Here is a 21,959-nt window from a genome sequence, read left to right on the forward strand (position 1 = left end):
TTGTCCCCACTTAAAAGAGGATGTTGTGTGAGAACACAGAATATTGCGATATTTACCATGAGAGAATCTCTCCTGTGCTCTTTTGGTGCATATAAGCACTCTGGTTCACATCACTAACAGGATATAAACCATCACCAGTGATGGTGAGGATTTATATCCCATTTAAGACCTGTTGAACTGAGTGAAATCGTAGTTGTATTTGATGCCAGTGCCATCTGACTGGCACCCATGCTGGTGGCACGTAAAAAGCACCATTTGAGTATTTTTACCTCATGGAGTCAGTGACAGGTGACCAAAACCTTTGGTGATGTACCATGCTTGTGTTGATCTGTCAAGCCAAGTGGGACTGTAGTCGTGGCTGATGCCAGTGTCAGGTCAATGGCATGTAAAAAGCACTCACTAGGCTCTTGGAGTGGTTGGCATTAGGAAGAGCATCCGGCCATAGAAATCTTGCCAAATTATATCGGAACCTGGTGCAGCTCCCCGGCTTACCAGTTTTCAGTCAAACTGTCTCACCCATGCCAGCATGGAAAGTGGACATTAAATGAAGATGATGGTAATTAAGCATATATCAGAGGTTTTCTCATGGCAACTATTGCAGTATTCAGTGTTCTAACACAACATCCACATTTAGTTGGATACGAATATTACATTTTGGTATTAATTCTGCTTCTTCTATTTATTATAGAACAGCTTTGATGTTTGCTTGTCAAGTGGGAAATGATAATATGGTCTCTCTTCTGTTGAGGTTTCAAGCAGCTGTCCATGTTAAAGATGCAAATGGTAAATTTTCTTGGTTTTAATTCTATAATTACCAAATATCTTAATTCTTGTCTCCGTGATTTTGGGGGTAATTGCACATGCTATATTATACATCCTGAGCAAGGTTCAATCCCTCTCAGGAGCACTATTCGTGGCCTTCATAAATTTTTTGCCGATGCCAGTGTTGTGTAACTGGCATGTAATGTAAAACCACCCCTCAGATGTTGGGTGATATGCAGTGCTTGAGAAGGCCTGTCAAGCCAAGGGTGATTATAGCTGTGGTTGATGCCAGTGTTGGTTGACTGGCACCCACGCTGGTGGTATGTAATAAAAAACAATTCGAGTATGTGGCCGATGCTGGTGTCACATCAGGGACACCTGTGGCAGTGGCATGTAAAAAACACTACTTGAGTGTGTGGCTAATGCCAGTGTCACGTCAGTGGCGCATAAAAAGCACTGTTCAAACACGTGGCCACTCTCGGAGTGGTTGGCGTTAGGAAGGGCATCAGCTGTAGAAACCTTGCCAAACCAGACTTGAAACCTGGTGGAGCTCCCCTACCCACCAGTATTTCAGTCAAACTGTCCAACCCATACCAGCTTGAAAAAACAGACGTATGATGATGATGATGATGACAACCAGAATTTATCTGAAATTCAGTGGCCTCAGCATCTATTCTGCTTCAGATGTGTTACTGCTGGCTTATCTTCCCTCAATCTCCTCCAGTGACACCCTCTTCAGCAAGGTACGCCACAGGATAGCTGAAGTTGATGTTGTCCAGAAACTAGAATCAGCTCAGGCTGATTGGACTGTTGAAGGCCTCACAGTCTCTCAGGATGCAAATGCCTGACATAATTGGAATGATACCAAATGGAAATCTACTTCTTCTGGCAGATTGAGACTTGCTTGTCTCCATTCTCCTTCACAGCCTAACAACAGTGTCTGACTCAATTAGTTGTCCTTCTTGATGTTGAGTGCACTCTTAGCAGAGTGGCCCAGCACCTCAGCCAACACGTATGTGAGCCACACAGATGCCATTGTAGAGCTGTAGTTGAGGAATTCTGCCAGCAGCCATAGTGTGCACTGGTTCTCCTGACACACTGCTCTGAAGGGTATTGTCATGCTTGAGGAGGCAGATTTAGGTGTTGTTTCTAATTGGTTGAGCAACTAAAGAGAGGGTCCCTCACTGGTATTTCTGCTATAATTACATGTTTATTATATATATAATTTAATATATGTATGTTTACAATTATTGCCAAAAACGAAAAAATAAACAAGTTGGGTAACCCTGAGAAAGTTAACAAATGCAAATTACATCATTAATATTTAAACTATGCAGAAAAAGACAAGGAGCAACAAGCTGTCCAGTCCAGTCCAGTCCAAGTGATGTATCCAGCTGTACTTTGGAGAATGGCCAGTGACATTCGCTGCAACGGCCAGCCCATCTCACAGGAGTCATTTCTCAAACAGACCACTGTCATCCGGATTTTACAGCATCGGAGAATACCAGAGACTTTGGTGGTGACTGGTATGAATAGGTAGTAGTTAGTCAGACTCCAGTATTTGGTTACCTTCCTCTTCTCCGCATTAAAGGTGGCAATACCAGGGTTTGTGGCCAAAGCAGCAAGATTGGAGATGGAGACCGCATCGCATCCAAGATTCGAGATTTACCTCCCTTGTATCAGAAGAGGGTTATTCCATCAGTGTTTACCATCTTTACAACCAAGACCTGTTGGTGACAGGAAGCCAGCCATATCGAGGCCCCTTCAAAAGGAATTCAGCCACTTTGCCTCTGTGAGGCCCAACACTTGATAGGAACTCACCCTATTTGCCTCCATGAGGCCTGCTTGAAAGGAGCTTAGTCATTCTGCCTCTGTGAGGCCCAATGCTCGAAAGGAGCTCGGCCACTTTGCCTCCATGCAGGCCAGGAGCTCGGCCACTTTGCCTCCATGCAGACCAGGAGCTCGGCCACTTTGCCTCCATGCAGACCAGGAGCTCGGCCACTTTGCCTCCATGCAGACCAGGAGCTCGGCCACTTTGCCTCCATGCAGACCAGGAGCTCGGCCACTTTGCCTCCATGCAGACCAGGAGCTCGGCCACTTTGCCTCCATGCAGGCCAGGAGCTCGGCCACTTTGCCTCCATGCAGGCCAGGAGCTCGGCCACTTTGCCTCCATGCAGACCAGGAGCTCGGCCACTTTGCCTCCATGCAGACCACGAGCTCGGCCACTTTGCCTCCATGCAGGCCAGGAGCTCGGCCACTTTGCCTCCATGCAGGCCAGGAGCTCGGCCACTTTGCCTCCATGCAGGCCAGGAGCTCGGCCACTTTGCCTCCATGCAGACCAGGAGCTCGGCCACTTTGCCTCCATGCAGACCAGGAGCTCGGCCACTTTGCCTCCATGCAGACCAGGAGCTCGGCCACTTTGCCTCCATGCAGGCCAGGAGCTCGGCCACTTTGCCTCCATGCAGGCCAGGAGCTCGGCCACTTTTCCTCCATGCAGACCAGGAGCTCGGCCACTTTGCCTCCATGCAGACCACGAGCTCGGCCACTTTGCCTCCATGCAGACCAGGAGCTCGGCCACTTTGCCTCCATGCAGACCAGGAGCTCGGCCACTTTGCCTCCATGCAGACCAGGAGCTCGGCCACTTTGCCTCCATGCAGACCACGAGCTCGGCCACTTTGCCTCCATGCACGCCAGGAGCTCGGCCACTTTGCCTCCATGCAGGCCAGGAGCTCGGCCACTTTGCCTCCATGCAGGCCAGGAGCTCGGCCACTTTGCCTCCATGCAGACCAGGAGCTCGGCCACTTTGCTTCCATGCAGACCAGGAGCTCGGCCACTTTGCCTCCATGCAGACCAGGAGCTCGGCCACTTTGCCTCCATGCAGACCAGGAGCTCGGCCACTTTGCCTCCATGCAGACCAGGAGCTCGGCCACTTTGCCTCCATGCAGACCAGGAGCTCGGCCACTTTGCCTCCATGCAGGCCAGGAGCTCGGCCACTTTGCCTCCATGAGGCCCAATGCTCGAAAGGAACTCGGTCGCTTTGCCTCTGTGAGGCCTCACATTCAAGTGTTTGAATTTAATTTTCGTGACCCCCAGCATTTCAATTTGTGACCCCAAGTTTAAGAAGCATTGATCTAAGGTATTCCAGCTCTAACCAGCTCCTGTCTTTTTCTACTTCTACAACTACATTCCCTTGTGTGTGTGTCAATCATTTTTTAAGACAGTGTGGTGTGTTTTGAAAAAGAGAGATTTAGCTGCTTCTTTCTAACTGGTTCCCGAACTGCATTAAAGCTTCCCTTTTTGGCTTTGCAGCCATTCCCTTAGTCATCCCTGACTTCCAAAACACATTGATGTGTTGGGGGTTATCTCATTTCTGCTAATTTAGTGTATCAGTGCATTTGAAAGTGATCTGGCATCATGTGTTTTACCTGTTCTGTGACACACACACGCCCACACACACATACACATATACTTATATAAATACATACACACATATATATATATATATATATATATATATATATACTTTATTTAAAAGCAGCTGAAATATAACAAAAGACTGTTACTCGGAGTTTCACGTTCCCCTTCATCAGACAGTTTTATTAAAAATGGGAGAGAAATGACGATGCAATCAAAACTAATATAAAATTAAAACACATTGATCGTTTCAAATAACGGTCTTAGGTATGCATTGAACAAAATAAACGAAACAAATGAATTCAATATAGATTCATCTTATTTTTAAAAAATCAAAGAAAACCTTAAATTGAAAAGTGGGTTCAAAATACATATTGTAAAATAATTATAATAGAATTATCGCTCAATTAACACATTAAAATTGAAATAAAAAATAAAAATTCTACAACAGTATATACGCATACTAGACTATCTACAACATATATATATATATATATATATATATATATATATATATATATATATATACATCAAAATACACAGATGCATACGAACAGACAATATATGTATATAGGCATATATTTGTAAGGCATAAATACATGCACGAATATGCATGTATACACATACACATATGCACGCGATTATGCTCGCATACGAAAATTATTCAGCGTTGGAACAGGCAAGTGTACCTTAAACTTCTGGAGGGGGGGGGAGTAAGGGGTGGAGAAGAGTAACGTATAGATAAAGGACGTTACGAATGTAGAAAGGGAGAAAGTGTGGTTTTCGTGAAGAAGGAGAGAAAAAGGAAAGAAGGAAGTGTAGCGAATATAACAAACGTATACAAAATTGGATTACGTATATATGTGTATACAAAAATGTATATTAGCATCACGTATACAGATATATAGGGATATGTACGCGAATACACACAAATATAATTGTATACGTGCGTACGCACACATTGAAGTATGTATGTGTATAAACCTGAGCACACATTCTCATATGTAACCTAGATGTACACACGCGAATATATGTATGTATGTGTAAATGTAAGCATACACACTTACCCATGCATATGCAAGGACGCACACACTCAAAACCATGTATGTATGTGCACAAGTGTAAACATAGGCTCTATACATAAGCATAAACGCACACATACGAATGCATATGCATTGTTACAATACAGACATCCACATAAAAAACTTTTGGGTTTTAACGTATATATGCAGACAACTTTTTAAAGAAATTGCTGAGTGTATAATAGCAAAAATTGGGCAAAAATACATACATAATAGAATCCCATATATCAAACCATCCATAAAAACGGTTAAATTTGTTTACAAAATATTTTTTAATAAATACAAATAAAATAAAATAATATAAAGTAAAATAAAAACAAGAAAAACTATGCATATAACAGTCGAAAGCTTTCTTAAAAAGGCGTTGGGATCTATACAATATTCTTGCAATGAGAAGTAAAATGCGGTACAAATCCAATAATGAGATTGCAAACTGGTTTCAAGGAGTCAAAAATTATCAAAAATATACTACCCATATGGTATGTTATTAGCCGGCATTTTAAATTTAGACTCATGTCTTCATGAATTTAATAGTTCGCATCTTTGGTTCAAAGTGGTCTTGTCTTGGAATAAGATATGGAATTTTTCTAACAAACACAACTCGCATTTAATTGGTCTTTTATGGGCACCGTGCCTGTAAGGTGATGCTCTACCTAAAATCCTCCACGTCACGTTGAGGTAAACAAACATGCTAATTATATATTAATACAATTATAATCTAAGCAGTTTTGCATAAGTAGTGAATATACCAGTATAGTTTTATATAAGCTAAGTATGAATTTATAGAGATACAAAGATTAGCTTAATTTTGAGCTAATCTTTGAATGAACTGAATACCATAAGAGATTTTTTCTCCACGGTAACTGCAGTGTATTTGCCTTTAGCAGTTGAAATATGTGACAAACGTATTTCAACTAACCTGAATTGTGATTATATGCAAACAATGCTTATTCCGATATATATATATATATATATATATATATATAGATATATAGATATATAGATAGATAGATAGATAGATAGATAGATATGTGTGTGGTGTGGTGTGTAAGAGAGACGATTTTGCTGGTATGGAGATGTGTTGCTTATGGATGAGGAGGACATCTGTGGAAGGAACCTGTGGGAGAGGTAGACCCAGGAAGACATGAGATGGGTTGGTGAAGCACAACCTTTGAACGTTGGGCTTCACAAAGGCAATGACAAGTGGCAGATCTTTGGAGATATGCTGTGCTTGAGATCTGTTGAGTCAAGCAAAATTGTAGTCATAGCAGATGCCAGTGCCGCCTGACTGGCATCCGTGCTGGTGGCACATAAAAAGCACTATTTGAGTGTGGTCAATGCCAGTGCTGTCTGACTGGAATTCATGACTGTGACACATATAAAGCACCATCTGAACATGGTCGGTGCCAGTGCCGCCTGACTGGCTCCTGTGCCAGGGCACATAAAAAGCACCCACTACACTCTTGGAGTGGTTGGCGTTAAGAAGGGCATCCAGCTGTAGAAACTTTGCCAAATCAGATTAGAGCCTGGTGCAGCCTTCTGGCTTGCCAGTCCTCAGTCAAACCATCCAACCCATGCCAGCATGGAAAGCGAACGTTAAATGATGATGATGATGTATATGGCTGCTCCTAGATCTCTTTATATTCACTTATGTATCTGTATATAAGCCATTCTCTGTTTTAGGTTGGACTGCCAGTGATCATGCACTTATAAAAGGCTACAATTCTTGTGTTCAGTTGCTTGAAAATTATCAAAAATCACAGAAGTTACAATTTTCAGAAGACACAATTGATTTAGATGAGAGTCCTGCCACTAGTAGCAGGTTGAAACAGTCCAGCCGTGGATTAGCAAAAAGACGAGTCAGCATGAGTCCTGGCCACCAACCTGTTCCCGTCCCGAAACAGTCAGAAAACATGGGTGAGTAACATTTGATTTACAGCTTTTTTAATTGTGGGAGTGTGTGGCTTAGTGGTTAGGGTGTCGGACTGGTGATTGTAAGATTGTAGTTTCAGTCCCCGAACTGGGCAATGCATTGTGTTCTTGAGCAAATTACTTCATTTCACATTGCTCCAGTCTGCTCAGCTGGCGAAAATGAGTGACCTTGTAGCAGACCAACGTCCCATCCAGGTGGAGGAATATATATGCCATGGAACCCGGAAAACCAGCCCTTATGAGCCTGGCATGGTGTTAGGAGGAAATTTCATTACTTTTCCAGTTATCATCTTACTGGGTTTTAGAAAGAAGTTTCATTTGTAATTATACATCCCCCCCCTCTCACCAGTGCCTTTTACATGGCACCAGCAACAACAGGGTCACCAAATAGCTTGCAAGACAAAGACCCCTCAGCTGGGAGGAGAGAGTAATAATGATGGGGTAGGGTTGGCTTTGTGCCGGTTGAGAGATTAGTGGTATAGAGGGTCAGGGGTGGGTGTCCTGACAGACTCAGGTGTTTGAATTAATAGAGATATTAATTAATATTAATTAATAGAGATTTTACCTTGGAATAAGATAAAGATAGAAGTAGTTGTGTTTTACTGTTTGTTGTCCAGAAAATAAAACTTCAGCTCAGACAGACTGATTGACACAGGGGTACTATGTAAAAAGCACCTGTGCCGGTGCCACGGCACAATCTGTAAAGTGGTTGGCATTAAGAAGGGTATCCAGATGCGGAAACCATGCCAAAACAGACTTTAGAACCTGGTGTGGCTCTCCAGGCTTGCCATATGATATCAGGACAGTATTCAAGAGTAATACAACACTTTGAAAATATCTCCGAGTAAAACCACCAATAAAAGAGAATATGACCAAAGACTGTGTGTACTTCATCCCATGCAGCTGTGGTAAGTTATACAAAGGCGAAACATGCCACCTGCTCAAAATAAGGGTAGAGGAACATCACAAAGCTGTGGCACGAGGAGATATCGATAAATCGGGTATAGCTGATCATGTATGGAAAAATGGAGACCACCTCCCCCTGTGGGATGAAGTTAAAATAATAGACAGAGAACACCACTGGAAAGTACGAAAACTAAAAAGAAGCAGCACATATGCTAGGATACAACAACCTCCTAAGCAGACCGAGTGCAGATATGAACAGAATATAGGAAATGGTATTAAGGAAGGACAGGAAAATATTAGATTTATAAGCCCTAAAATTCACTCCATAATTGCTTACGGGCATATGGCATAGTGATTAAGAGCGCGGGCTACTAACCCCAAGATTCCGAGTTCAATTCCAAGCAGTGACCTGAATAATAATAATAACATCGAAAAATACATTAGGAATGAGAACCCAGGTTTGAAGTTTTCCCAAGACACCTGACGAAATGTGTTAACAACAAACAAGATGAGGACAAATATCTGTCAAATGTAAATGTAAATAATTCCTCATCTCTTAAATATAGAACTGTATTGAAGTGTTTAATTTTGGATCTTTTCATTTTCCCAGATGATTCTGCTGAGGAAACGGGAACTCTTTCAAGCCATTGCAGTCAAACAAAAGACACCGGTTCTGACTGTTGGGGAGACGATACGGATATCAGTCTTACAACTGACGACAAGAACAACAAAGTAAGTTCCACTTTGAAGGTTCTGTTTCGTGGAAACTGAGATGTTTCAAACTTGCACACCATTTCCTTTGTATTCCCAAGATGGCCCCTGAGTCAGCAAGAATTATCATCAAGAGATATCTTCCTGGGGCTATAAACAACAAAAGTTGGCTCCAGCATAGGCATCTAGCTGTAGGAAACCATGCCGAATCAGACTGGAGTCTGGTAGAGCCTTCCAGCATGCCAGCCCTGGTCAAACTGTCCAACCCATGCCAGCATGGACAATGGACATTAAATGATGATGATGTCTTTTTGCTTCACTAAAGTTTTTTGTCATGTGACATATGCAGCATACACACACCTGAGACCCACATCATTCCCCTTGAATGGGGAACCAATCTGTTGCAGGGTTGTTACTCATTTACACCTGAGTGGACTGGGGGTACATGAAATGAAGTGTTTTGTTTAAGAACACAATACACTGCCCAGTTCAGGAATTGGAACCGCAATCATACAATCTTGAATGCCACACCTTAGGTCAGTGGTTCTCAAACTTTTCAAAACGTTTTACGTGCCAGTCTCCTTACAGTTTTTATTCTATGATTTGTAGTCCCCTATAAAATGCAGGATAATCCTTTCTATTATGGGCACAAGGCCTGAAGTTTTTTGGGGTGGGGACTAGTCGATTACAACGACCCTAGAATTTCACTGGTGTTTAGTTTATCGGCCCCAAAAGGATGAAAGGCAAAGTCAACCTCGGCGGAGCTTGAATGCAGCGATGGGCAAAATACTGCCAAGCATTTCATTCAGCATGCCAACATAATGCAGGATAATCAACACGAAAAAAAATTACATACATTCGTGTACCATAATTTTCAGACTATTAAACGCACTGCCCATAGACCTGCAACCCCCAAAACCACATCTTAATCCAGGCAATACCTTATTAGGATACAATAAAAGCACATGAAATTATGGAGAATCAGTTGATAAATTAGTTAGAAAACAAATGAGAAATGAAAGATACCAATAGCACATACCTTTTACTCTGAGCGAGAGGCCCTTTGTTACCAGCAGAGGTAGGAGCTCTCTGAACTTTGCCCAGGCTATTCTTATTCTAGCAGCTACACTTTCAGAGCATCCACCCCTGCTACTGACTTGGTTGCCTAGGTAACGGAAGCTATCAACTACTTCTAGTTTTTCTCCCTGGAATGTGACAGAAACTGTTCTCTGCACATTTTCAGTGTTTATTGCTCCTGAGCATCTGCCACATACAAAAACTATCTTCCTAGTTAACCTTCCTTTGATATTGCTGCACCTCTTATGTGTCCATAGCTTACACTGGGTACATCTTATAGAGTTTCTACCTATGCCTTTTCTACAGATCGAGCAGGGCCATCTACCTGAAAGGATTTGTGGTTTGTCTGCTTTCCTATTTATTAAGACTTTGGTAGCATGCAAAAGATTGAAAGTCTTGAAATTTTAAAACCTGACTGTCTCAAGCTACCCTGTTTTTACGATACTCCAGTGTCCTTTTGTGGTCCCCCTAAAATCACTTCACAGTCCCATAGGGCAGTGCTACTCAAAGTGGTGGTCCGCAGACCAACGCTGATCTGCAAGCCATCAGCTGCCAGTACATGGTGACTTTCCAGAAAAGAAACAATAGTATAACTTCAGTAGTTTCGCTTTATACACTGTAGGAAGCAACTTATCAGCTCATGTAACTTTGTATTATTTACATTATTTACATTTGACAGATATTTGTCCTCATCTTGTTTGTTGTTAATACAACATTTCTGCTGATATACCCTCCAGCCTTCATCAGATGTCTTGGCATAGTGGTTAAGACTGCAGGCTACTAACCCCAAAATTCCAGGTTCAATTCCAGGCAGTGACCTGAATAATAATAATAATAATAATAACAATGAAAAATACCTTAGGAATGTGAACCCAGGTTCGAAATTTCCTCAAGACACCTGATGAAGGCTGAAAGGTATATCAGCCGAAATGTTGTGTTAACAACAAACAAGATGAGGACAAATATCCGTCAAATGTAAATAATGTAAATAATGTACATAATTCCTCATCTTTTAAATATAGAACTGTATTGTATTATTTACTCTCTTTTACTCTCTTTTACTTGTTTCAGTCATTTGACTGCGGCCATGCTGGAGCACCGCCTTTAGTTGAGCAAATCGACCCCGGGACTTATTCTTTGTAAGCCTAGTACTTATTCTATCGGTCTCTTTTGCCGAACCGCTAAGTGACGGGGACATAAACACACCAGCATCGGTTGTCAAGCAATGCTAAGGGGACAAACACAAACACACAAACATATGCACACACATGTATATACATATATACGACGGGCTTCATTCAGTTTCCGTCTACCAAATCCACTCACAAGGCTTTGGTCGGCCCGAGGCTATAGTTGAAGACACTTGCCCAAGGTGCTACGCAGTGGGACTGAACCCGGAACCATGTGGTTGGGAAGCAAGCTACTTACCACACAGCCACTCCTATACAAGATAAAAACAAATTGTCAACTTTGATAACATTCATTATATATTTATTGTTTCTGGTATAAATTAATATTACAAAGAAATCTTATCGGTCCCTGGCACATTGGGAAAAGAAGAAAAAGAAAAAACTGCCAGTATGCCACATCAGATAGTTTGAGAAGCACTGTGCTAGGGGACTGTGGACCACAGTTTGAGAATCACTGCTCCAGGTCATATGCAGCAACAGAGAAAACCAACCTGAATTTCATGGCCGACTGCCTTTCAAACTCGTTCATCTAGACAGTGTGTATTTATTTGTAGGAGACATGTTTTTAGCATACAATATTTCTGCATGTTTTTATCTGTGCAAATCTTTCTCTCTCTTGCAATTTTTTCCCTTTCTTTCAAATACTTATTTGACATTTGTATCTTTTAAGCCCTTTGTAATTATATTACTGTTTGTCTTCACGTTTGAACTTTTAAAACAAATTCTCTGTCTCGTTATAACCTTTCATCATCATCTGACATAAAATCACCTCCAATGTCCCTTCCTCTCTCCAAATTTTATTTTTTTGTCTTGCAAGGTACTTGGTGACCCTGTCAGTGCAGGTGCCACTTAAAAGCACCCAGTCCACACTGTAAAGTGGTTGGTGTTTGGAAGGGCATCCAGCTGTAAAAATCTTGCCAAAACTGACCTCACTTGTGCTTGTGCCACGTAAAAAGCACCCAGTCCGTTCTGTTGAGTGGTTGGCATTTGGAAGGGCATCCAGCTATAAAACTCCAGCCAAAACAGTCACAGAAGTCTGGTGCAGGCTTCTGCCTGGCTGGCTCCTGTTAAACCGTTCCACCCATGCCAGCATGGAAGACAGATGTTAAATAATGATGATCCTCTAACTCACTGCTTCTCATTTGGGGTTTGTTTGACCCTTGAGGGTCCACATAAGATTTTCTTGCTAAAATTTTTGTGCAATGTATTGTTTATACTTCTCCAATACACTAAAAGTCTTAATTTTCTTACGCAATTCCTACTAATATTTAATTCTAAAAATATATTGTAATTTTTTTTTTAAACATTGAATGGCTGTGGGGTTCCACTTAAGTAAAACAGGAACAGACAAAAAAAAATGGTCGGAAACCACATCTCTAACTTATTTGCTCTTTAATTTAATGGAAAGACTGAAAAGTATTGTTATTTAATCTGTGCCTTTCTTGTCTTTTAGGGGCAAATGCGTGTAAATCTGGCCAAGTTTGTTCCAAAATCATCAGACAGTGAAGATTTTGGTAAGTAGCATTGTATTCTCTGCTGAATTTCAGCCAAGAAAACCTGTTTTAACACTATTTCAGTTCATCTCGTTTGAGGGAAGAAAGCATAATAAAGATTCCAGGAAATCTTATTTTCTTTCACTTTCACAGAATAAGCCTGGAAATTGTCTTGAGAGTAAACTCTGAATATCTTCAATAAACTAGAAAACTTAATAATTGAGACTTTCTTATGAAATAAGCATTTTACAAGAGAGAAGGAAACAACAAGTCTATGACAAGAAAATCTTTCTTGGAATCCTTTCCATTTCTCATTCATGTTTCCAGACTAGAATGAGTCAACCCTTTGGCATCTTCATACTAATGCTAACCACTCCAAGAGTGTAATGGGTTCTTTTACGTGCCATGACTGATTTTGCTTGATTCGATGGCTCTTCTTCTCAAGCATGGCGTAATGCCAAGGGTCTCGGTCATTACCTCTGTGAGACCCAACACTCGAAAAGAGCTCAGCCACTTTGCCTCCATAGTTGTGTATATAGTGGAATTAGAGAAGAAATTCCACAACTGGAAACAAAGCTTAAAGTGAAGGGGCTTCAGGCAAATTTAAGAAAGACTTAAGGTCCTAGTAAAAAGTTGGGAAAAAAGGCGTGGGCCCTACTACCAGTAAAGAAGTAACCATGGTTGATATACAGAAAAGGAGCAGCTAGGAATTCCATAAGGTGTGGCCAGTATAAACTATGAGTGCATGTAGTGTCATGGGATCCCATGTAGGTTAAAAGAAAAGAGACTTTACATGTGGCAGATAGACAGGAAATAAGCTCCAAGAGCTCATGGGAAATAGATTTTCTTAAATACATTGACAGCTGCCTAAAAGGTGGTGAGGTGGCAGAATTGTTAGCACACCGGGCGAACCACTTAGCGGTATTTCGTCTGTCTTTACATTCTGAGTTCAAATTCCACCGAGGTTGACTTTACTTTTCATCCTTTCGGTGTTGATTAAATAAGTACCAGTTATGCACTGAGGTCAATGTAATTGACTTAATCCCTTTGTCCTTGTTTGCACCCTCTATGTTTAGCACCTTGTGGGCAATAAAGAAATAAAAGTAGTTGATAACCTCTGTCATGTGGGTGAATGTCTTAGCAGCAGAGGGGAATGTTCTGAAAGTGTAGTTGCTACATTAAGAACAGGCTGCAATAATTTCAAAGAGCTACTCCCTCTGTTAGTAACGAAAGTCTCTGTCTGTCTCCCTCTGAGCAAAAGACAAATTGTATGAAACTCAAATACAAACAACAATACTACATCGTAAGGGATGTGGGCCCTGAATGTAGAAGACATGTGACGTGTTGAAATAAAAGTAAGCAAGCTGCATTAGATGTGTAATGTCAGTGTGCATGAACGAGGGAGTACAAATGAGCTGAGAGAAAAATATAAGAAGAGATGTAACGTGTAAGAGAAAAGATTGTGTTGGTAGAGGTATGTGATGGCTGTGGCGGATATCAGTTGTATAAAGAAGTGCTGGGTACTCAAAGCAAGTGGAACTTGTGGAAGAGGGAGACCCCAAAAAGACATGGGATGAAGAGCCTTACAGATAAAGGAATGTGATGAATTGGTGACATAGCTACAAAAAAACCTGCCCACATCTTCAAGTATGGTAAAGGAACATTAAAATGGCGCCTGTGGCGGGGACTGGACACTCATTCTCTTATCTAGTCACTGTACCAAACCATTCATAGAACAGGGAACCATATTGGACTTGCTTATATCCAGTACTCCACCCCTACCACTGGCCTTATTAACCTACCTCTTGCCTACCATGGGGCCTATGCATTGCATAAGGGCCTACACTTCAACCATTTTTGTTATATTTAATAAAGTGAAGGTCAGCAACAAGTACAGTAATGAATTTAGTGTACAGGAGTACACCAAAGATCAGTTCTCATCTCCCGTTTGTCCATCATAATACTCAGGGCCATAATGGAGAAATTTAAGACTGGTTGCCCTTGGCAGCTCCTCTATGCTGATGACTTTGTTCCATTTGTGGTAGGAATGTGTGGAAGTGGTAGACCTGGGATGAAGTGGTGAAATGTGATCTGCAGTTGTTGAGCCTCATAGGGGAGATGACAAGGGACCAAAATTTGTGGTGGTTCGTTGTGCTTGAGGAGAAGACACATCAAGCTAAGTGAGGTCATGGCCTTCCACACATACATACATGTCCTTTTTGGCTATCCCCTTCTGCTCTCTCTCTCTCGCATCTGACCACTGTCAACACTCCCAACAATCTCTTCCCCTTCCACTCTCCCTCATGCGCCTCACCCACTGCAGGCCCTTCAACTCTCTTCTGTCTTTACATATCTTCCCCACCCCTCCAATTCTCTCCAATTTCCCCCATCACCATCACTTGCCACAGTCATGTCTTCCCCATCCCCAAACATATCCCCCTCAAACTCTCGTGACACATCCCCTCTGCACTACTTATATCCCCACCACTGTCCCCTGTGGGTAGACCCCCCCCCCCAGTACATCCCCACACCAGCTCTATTTCTCTGTCTCAATCTGACTGTCTCCCCAGCCCCCTTATCCTTCCTTGTCCTACTGGGGTGGCCAAGTAACCCCTCCATAGCAACATGACTATCTCTCTCCCTCTATCATATTCTGATGTCTCGTTTGGCACACAGCCCCTCCTCTTGGTTCCCTTACCTCTTTCAACCAAGAGGTCTTTTCCAACCCAGCTGGTGCTGGTGCCACATAAAAGGCACCTGTGCCAGTGACCCGTACAAAGCACCTGGCACACTATGTAGAGTAGTTGGCATTAGGAAGGGCATCTCAGCCATAGAAACCAAGCCAAAACAGACAGCTGGAGCCTGGTGCAGCTCTCCGGCTTACTAGCTCTGGCCATCATCATCGTCATTTAATGTCTGCTTTCCATGCTGGTATGGGTTGGACGGTTTGACTGGGGGCTGGCAAGTCAGAAGGCTGCACCAGGCTCCAATATTTTATTCTTTTTCTTTCTTTTGCTGGCCTCAGCTAGAGGCTGAGGCCATGCTGTAGCACCACCTTCAGTGTGATTGGTTTTCTTTCTGCTATTGTTTCTGACAGAGCTGCTTTTCTGAGTGTGCCCTTTTGCAATGTGGGTTCATGTGGCATCTCAGATAAAAATTCATTCAAAACATTCTTTGAAAGCATCAACAGCTATATCCTGCAGACCTCTGAGGTTGTTTGGCAGACCCCACTCCTGGGTTTTGCAGTTTATAGAATCTAAAGCTTTTCTCTTTTATTTTGCAGATAACCAGGAAAATCCATATTCAACCATTGATATCTCAAACAGAGGAAATACATTTGTTCCTGCAAAAACTTTCAATGACAATGAAGAATCCATTGAAACAAGAAATAATGTTCCTTCCAAGGAAAACAACCAAATAACAGATATTTTAAATACAGTAAGTCATTTTAGATATATATTTTATCAAATATTTTCTTTTTTCAGAAATGTTTATAGGCTTCTTATCAATAGGTTTGTTGATTTTAAAAACAAATCTTTTTCTTATTTGTGTAATATATTTAAACACTTATTTTGTAAATGTGAGGCCCAAAACACAGACTGTCTTGAGAAGGTTATGACTCCCTTCTGTCTCCTCTTTCACTTGAACTCTCTCCTCTTATACTCAGAAAGCTTCTCTGTTTGTAGAAATATTCTTACTCAGGTGCTGTCCACTAGTTGTCCGCTAGTGTCCACTGGTTTCTTAGGTTGTTTTAGTCTTCATTCATGTTCTGTGGAATTGGCCGATTCTCACTTGATTATTGACCGCAGTTCTAGTTTTCCCATATTAACATCACTTATTGAAAGGGTCTGTAGTATGACACATACTGCCCCCAAACTCGACCACTTCCTTCCATGTCCTAAACCCGTACAGTTGTCTCTCCTTCCGTCATCAGTTGATGTCTTTTGTAGCCAAGTCGACCCTCACCCCATTTACACCCTGACTTTCCATTCAGCTTATCATTACACACTCAGGCTTCATACATTCCACTCCAACCCCATCTCTTCACATCTCCCACATTCAACCCCCTCAATTTTCTACTACCAGCGATTGCAACATGTACTTTATAGGGACTTCTTTGGCACAGAGAAAGAACCCCTATATTGCTGCTTCTTCTATACACCACCCACACCCAGAAAATGTTTCATCTCCTAGGGAACAGGAACCCCCAAAACATACAAGACTTAACTTAGAAGTAGAAGCACAGCATCATCATCATCATTTAACATCTGTTTTCCTTGCTGGCATGGGTTGGATGGTTTGAGAGGATCCAACATACCACAGTATTGCATTGAGCGCCAGTGTCTGGAGGCCTTTCCTGGACTGCCATGTTAGCTTGGCGATAACTATTAATATCCAGTACCTCTGCCGTAGTCTCCTTTAGAGAGATTTAGAAATATTAATTTTTATATATGCACATATATATATATATATATATATATATATATATATGTGTGTGTGTGTGTGAAATTTTGAATTTAGTTCACAGACCCCCCCCCCCCCCCCAGTACTAGCTTTACAGACCACCTGGGGTCCACAACCACTGATCTATGCCATCACATGTCTTTAGTTCATGATAAGAAAAAATTGTCAAAGAGAAGCTAAATTGACTGTATGTTGTGTTTATCAGGATTTGAACCCGTTTTCTATGGGGAGGTAGTTTAGCACTTAACGATTACCCTTCTTCCTCTCTGTTATTACCTTAGACCAGAACTAGATTTCCTTTGACCGGCACCATCTCTGACAACAAAATGAAGACTAAAACAACCTAAGAAACCAGTGGACACTAGCGGACAGCACCTGAGTAAGAATATTTCTACAAACAGAGAAGCTTTCTGAGTATAAGAGGAGAGAGTTCAAGTGAAAGAGGTGTACATGGTCTGTGTTTTGGGCCTCACATTTACAAGCTACATTTAAAGTCTCTCATCAGTAACATAATTAGTTTGATAATTAATTATGCAAGGATTTTTGATAATAAAACTTTCTTTGCAGTCTTCTGAAAACTTGAACACTGCCAAAGAAGGAACTGCAGAACCAATTTATGCCACGGTCAATAAAACCAAAAAATTGACTCTTGAACAACAACGAGGTAACGCTTAGAGATGTTCTTGTTGTGTTTATTGACATTTTCTCTCCTTCTTCCGTATTACAGAAATGTTTTGTTTCCCGGTTTTGAAAATAATGAAGAATTTTGTAAAATAGTTTTGGCGTTATTAACATGGTGCTTTGAAAAATAAATTAGCATGAGATTCTGATGGAGTGTTTCAATTTAGATCACTTCAAAGCAGTAAATTTATGTCATAGAACCAAGGGGTGGGGTGGTGGGGTGTTAATCTTGAGGGTGGGGTGGTAGTGGTGTTGATATGAAAAGGGTCCAGGCTTCAGAGGAACATATTCTGAATAAATTTTGTAGTTTAAAGAAAATAATGGACAGAGGGATACTTCCCATCATCATCATCATCATCATCATCACCACTACCATTATCATCATCATTATTAACACTACCACCATCATCATCATCATCATCTTCCAGAATACTGATGGTTTGGGTTTCTTTTGGATGAAACACTTTCAGTTTTATTTTATTTATTTTCTTATGAAAGAAATATCCAATAACTTCATCAAACTCCAATATTAGAAATATATTTGATCATGGAATGTAATTAATGACTTCACTTATAACTATACTAATAATTGCACTAATGACTATATAAATGATTGCACTCTATCACTGTACTAACACATTAAATAATTGCTTTCACTTCTGATCTGTCTTTAGTAAAATTAATTAATTAAAAGATATTAACATTAAATAGCAGGGAAGGATGCATTGGATAATGTACTCCTAGGTACATTGTACCTGAATAAAGTCTGGTTACAGAGAGAAAATCTTTAATCATAGACTTTTGGGGTCAGAATTTCTTTGGTTTTATTTACTTTTAGAAATAGAAATTAATTACCAAAATACGTTAAAATTAATTGGATCAATTTAAAAAAAAAATATATCAAATTTAATTTTGGAGATTCTAATTAGCATAAGCCTCACAGAGGCAAAGTAGCTGAGTTCCTTTCAAGGGTTGGGCCTCACGGAGGCAATGACCAAGACCTTTGGCATTATACCGTGCTTGAGAAGAAGACCCATCAAGCCGAGCAAAATGGCAGTCGTGGCAGATACAGATGTCATGCAAATTGGTACCTGTGCTGGTAGCATGCAAATGCAGCCATTACACTCTTGGAGCTGTAGGAAACCATGCCAAATCAGACTCGAGTCTGGTACAGTCCTTCCAACATGCCACCTCTGGTCAAACCGTCTTACCCATGCCAGCATGGACAATGGATGTTAAATGATGGTGATGATGTGCTTAATCATTCAGCATCCAGATTATTCTGTCAAATTATTGTCATCATCATCATCATCATCATCATCATCATTTAACATCTGTTTTCCATACTGGCATGGGTTGGATGGTTTGACTGGGGACTGGCAAGCCAGGAAGCTGCACCAAACTCCAATCTGATCTGGAAAAGTTTCTACAGCTGGATGCCTTTCCTAACACCAGCCACTCTGAGAGTGTTGTGGGTGCTTTTTACGTGCCACTGGCACAGGAGCCAGTCAGGCAGCCTTGGCACCGACCATGTTTGGATGGTGCTTTTATGTGCCACTGGCACGGGAGCCAGTCGAAGGGCACTGGCATCGACCACATTTGGATGGTGCTACAAAAATACCCATGGCTAATTAGCAAAGAGCCTAGAATTTATCCAATTTGGCTCTGATCAGGTTTATTTTATATCATAAAATAAAAAACAAACAGAAAACAGTGCAAGCAACCTGCTTAGGAGAATGGTTCCTCTTAAAAAACAAAACACAGCCTTCGAATAGAACCAATTGCCTAGTTGTGTTGCAGACAACCCTTTTAGTGTTTGGACGTAATAATATATAAAGCCCTCAGTCCATGGTGATAAGATGAGTATCTGTCCACAAAAACCATTCCAATAAACATAACATACAACACAAAGATTAATAGTTTTCTTGTTGCTGAATATGTCAGATGATCAAGGTTTTTGGTGAGCAGAAAGAGGTGGTTGTGAGAGACTTGTCCAAGTTATGATGCCAACAATGGTAAAACAGGCATAAAATCCTGCTAGCAACGACAACAGGGATAAACCGGAATGGCTCTGTGATACTAATTCGATATTTTGTATAAATCTCCAAAAGGATTATCTGGTCAGATACTTATGTCTGAAATGTGTCGTTTAAAGCTGAATGCAGTGCGTAAAATTGTTTTGTTTGGTGGTGAAGAGGAGGAAGCCCCATGGAACATAACATTTTTATACATTATCTGGTCTGATTTAGAGTGATACTCTTCAATAATGCTGCCAAAGAGTTTGATTCTTAGAGAACTTATGTAAATGTGGTAGAATGATGTACAGGAACATTAAAGCATGAAGTATTTTCTAAAAGAACAGTTTGCTAAATATAATCGTTAAGGTAGACAAACGAAAAGTTAATCATTTGATATGATTTAGAATAGTTATATTATTTAAGATTGTGTACAAATAATGATTATTTATTTATTAACAGGAGATGAGAATGGAACTGGTAACTAATTTCTCTAATTCTTTATTTGTTATTTGCATAATATTTGTCAAAAGCTGCAGCTTTCTGAGTGAATTCTTCCACATTGTCTCCATATTGACATTTGGGGAGTAAAAACCAACTGAAATCAGCCAATAATCCTGTAAGAACATAGTTAAGAACTTGATTCAAGAATTAACGCTGAAACATAACTGGGAGATACATTGTTGTTTAGACATTAAGAATAGCTTCCATCTGATTCCTGAAAATTGTATTGCTTCAACTGACCACTTTGGTCTTCCTCAAAGACGATGAAGAATGCTTCTTTTCGACCGTTTCCTTCATGTTTCAGACACAAGATATTAGAATGGTAAGCCCAGAAAGTTGGCTGATTCGAGGATGTTGTCTGTCTTGGAAATGGAACACACCTACAATGTCCTGGTTGCTTATTTGAGTTACTTCTGTGTCCTTATCATTGGTCTTCATAATCTGGCAATATGACTAAGATATGCTGCAACCCCAACCCCTCATGTTCAGTGCTGTTTCCACAGCAAACATACAAAGTTCACTGGTTCAAACCATGATAAGAACTGAAAAAGACTGTTTGTTTCACTTTGTTGTTGAAACATTTATCAGGAACTGTGAATCTGAGATTTCTTCTTATTATTTTTGCCAGTCTCTGTATTCTTTTATATGTTTCAGCTCTAAGGCTTTGGCCATGCTGGGGCATTGCCAGTGAATGCAGGGGCACTACATCTGATCAGTTTGCTTAATGCTGTTTCCTTCAGGCTTCCTCTCAAGGTTCATTGAAGGCTTTTAGATAATTCTTTTTGAAGGATTTTTACAAAAACTACTTGAACAATGGAAATGTTTATCTTGGGATGGAAAATTTCTGAGTTTATTGAAATAAATTTACTCTTTAAATCTCAGTTTAGTTAAGATTGTCAGTTAAAGTACGAGAAGAGATTCTTCTTTTGATAATTTCTTCTCTTGATTACAATACAGAGAAGAGGAATTAACATCCGTTTTAATGTTAGAAAACAAACATTGAGAAGAAGAAGAAGAAGAAAACTTTGGTGTCTTCTTGTATGGAAAATATTAATTGAATACAAAAGCTAGGTTTATTTGTGTTATTATTGAAAAGTTTGTAGCTGAATGCATAATTTGTCTTAAGAATTAAAGATGGAATTTCTTTGTTTCAAATTAGAAGCAAACATTCACTCAGGAAGCTGCTTCTGTGACAATGCATGGTTTTCCATTCTTACTTTCATTTTTAACAATTTTATTTCTTTTTTAGTCCAGCTTCAACAAAATTCAGTTTTCTATTTTAGAAACAAATTATAACTTTTTCCTGTTTCAATCTTTATTCTTTATTAACACTTCATTGATGAACCTACTTAATTACTATCCTCCTCATTATTCTATTTTAAACAAATTCCTCTGCTTTTTTCCTCATTTAGATCAAATTTAAAATTTTACTTTTTAACGAATTTACTTTATTACTGACTCCTTTTTTTTCACAACCATTTTCAACATATTTTTATAACAACACTTTACAACTTTAATCACCAAATATTTTTTTGTTTTGCTCTAATTACATTTTAAAAATGAATTATACTCATTGTTGTGGTGGATGGCAGAATAACAGGCTCCGGAATATTCATTTAAAGATGTTTTTGTTAAATATTGTTATTGTTTTTGTTGAATAAAATTTGTTGAAAAAAAGCCGCAATAATTATGCAACAACATGCCAAAACCTACCCTGGCGAAGAATGT

At 40.3% G+C, this 21,959-nt stretch overlaps 1 protein-coding gene across 1 annotated transcript; it reads left to right on the plus strand.

The window, feature by feature from the left end:
• The first annotated feature begins 687 nt into the window (after positions 1-687).
• Positions 688-21,176, plus strand: LOC149128980 (uncharacterized). Its single transcript, XM_089346864.1, has 7 exons — positions 688-783; positions 6,942-7,175; positions 8,707-8,828; positions 12,528-12,588; positions 15,851-16,005; positions 17,599-17,695; positions 20,190-21,176. The coding sequence occupies exons 1-7, from the start codon at positions 699-701 to the stop codon at positions 20,213-20,215; spliced, it is 780 nt and encodes a 259-aa protein (XP_089202990.1). The 5' UTR covers positions 688-698; the 3' UTR covers positions 20,216-21,176.
• The last annotated feature ends 783 nt before the right edge of the window (positions 21,177-21,959 follow it).

Source organism: Octopus bimaculoides, unplaced genomic scaffold, assembly GCF_046866305.1.
Source record: "Octopus bimaculoides isolate indiv1 unplaced genomic scaffold, ASM4686630v1 contig259, whole genome shotgun sequence".
Lineage (NCBI taxonomy): Eukaryota > Metazoa > Mollusca > Cephalopoda > Octopoda > Octopodidae > Octopus > Octopus bimaculoides.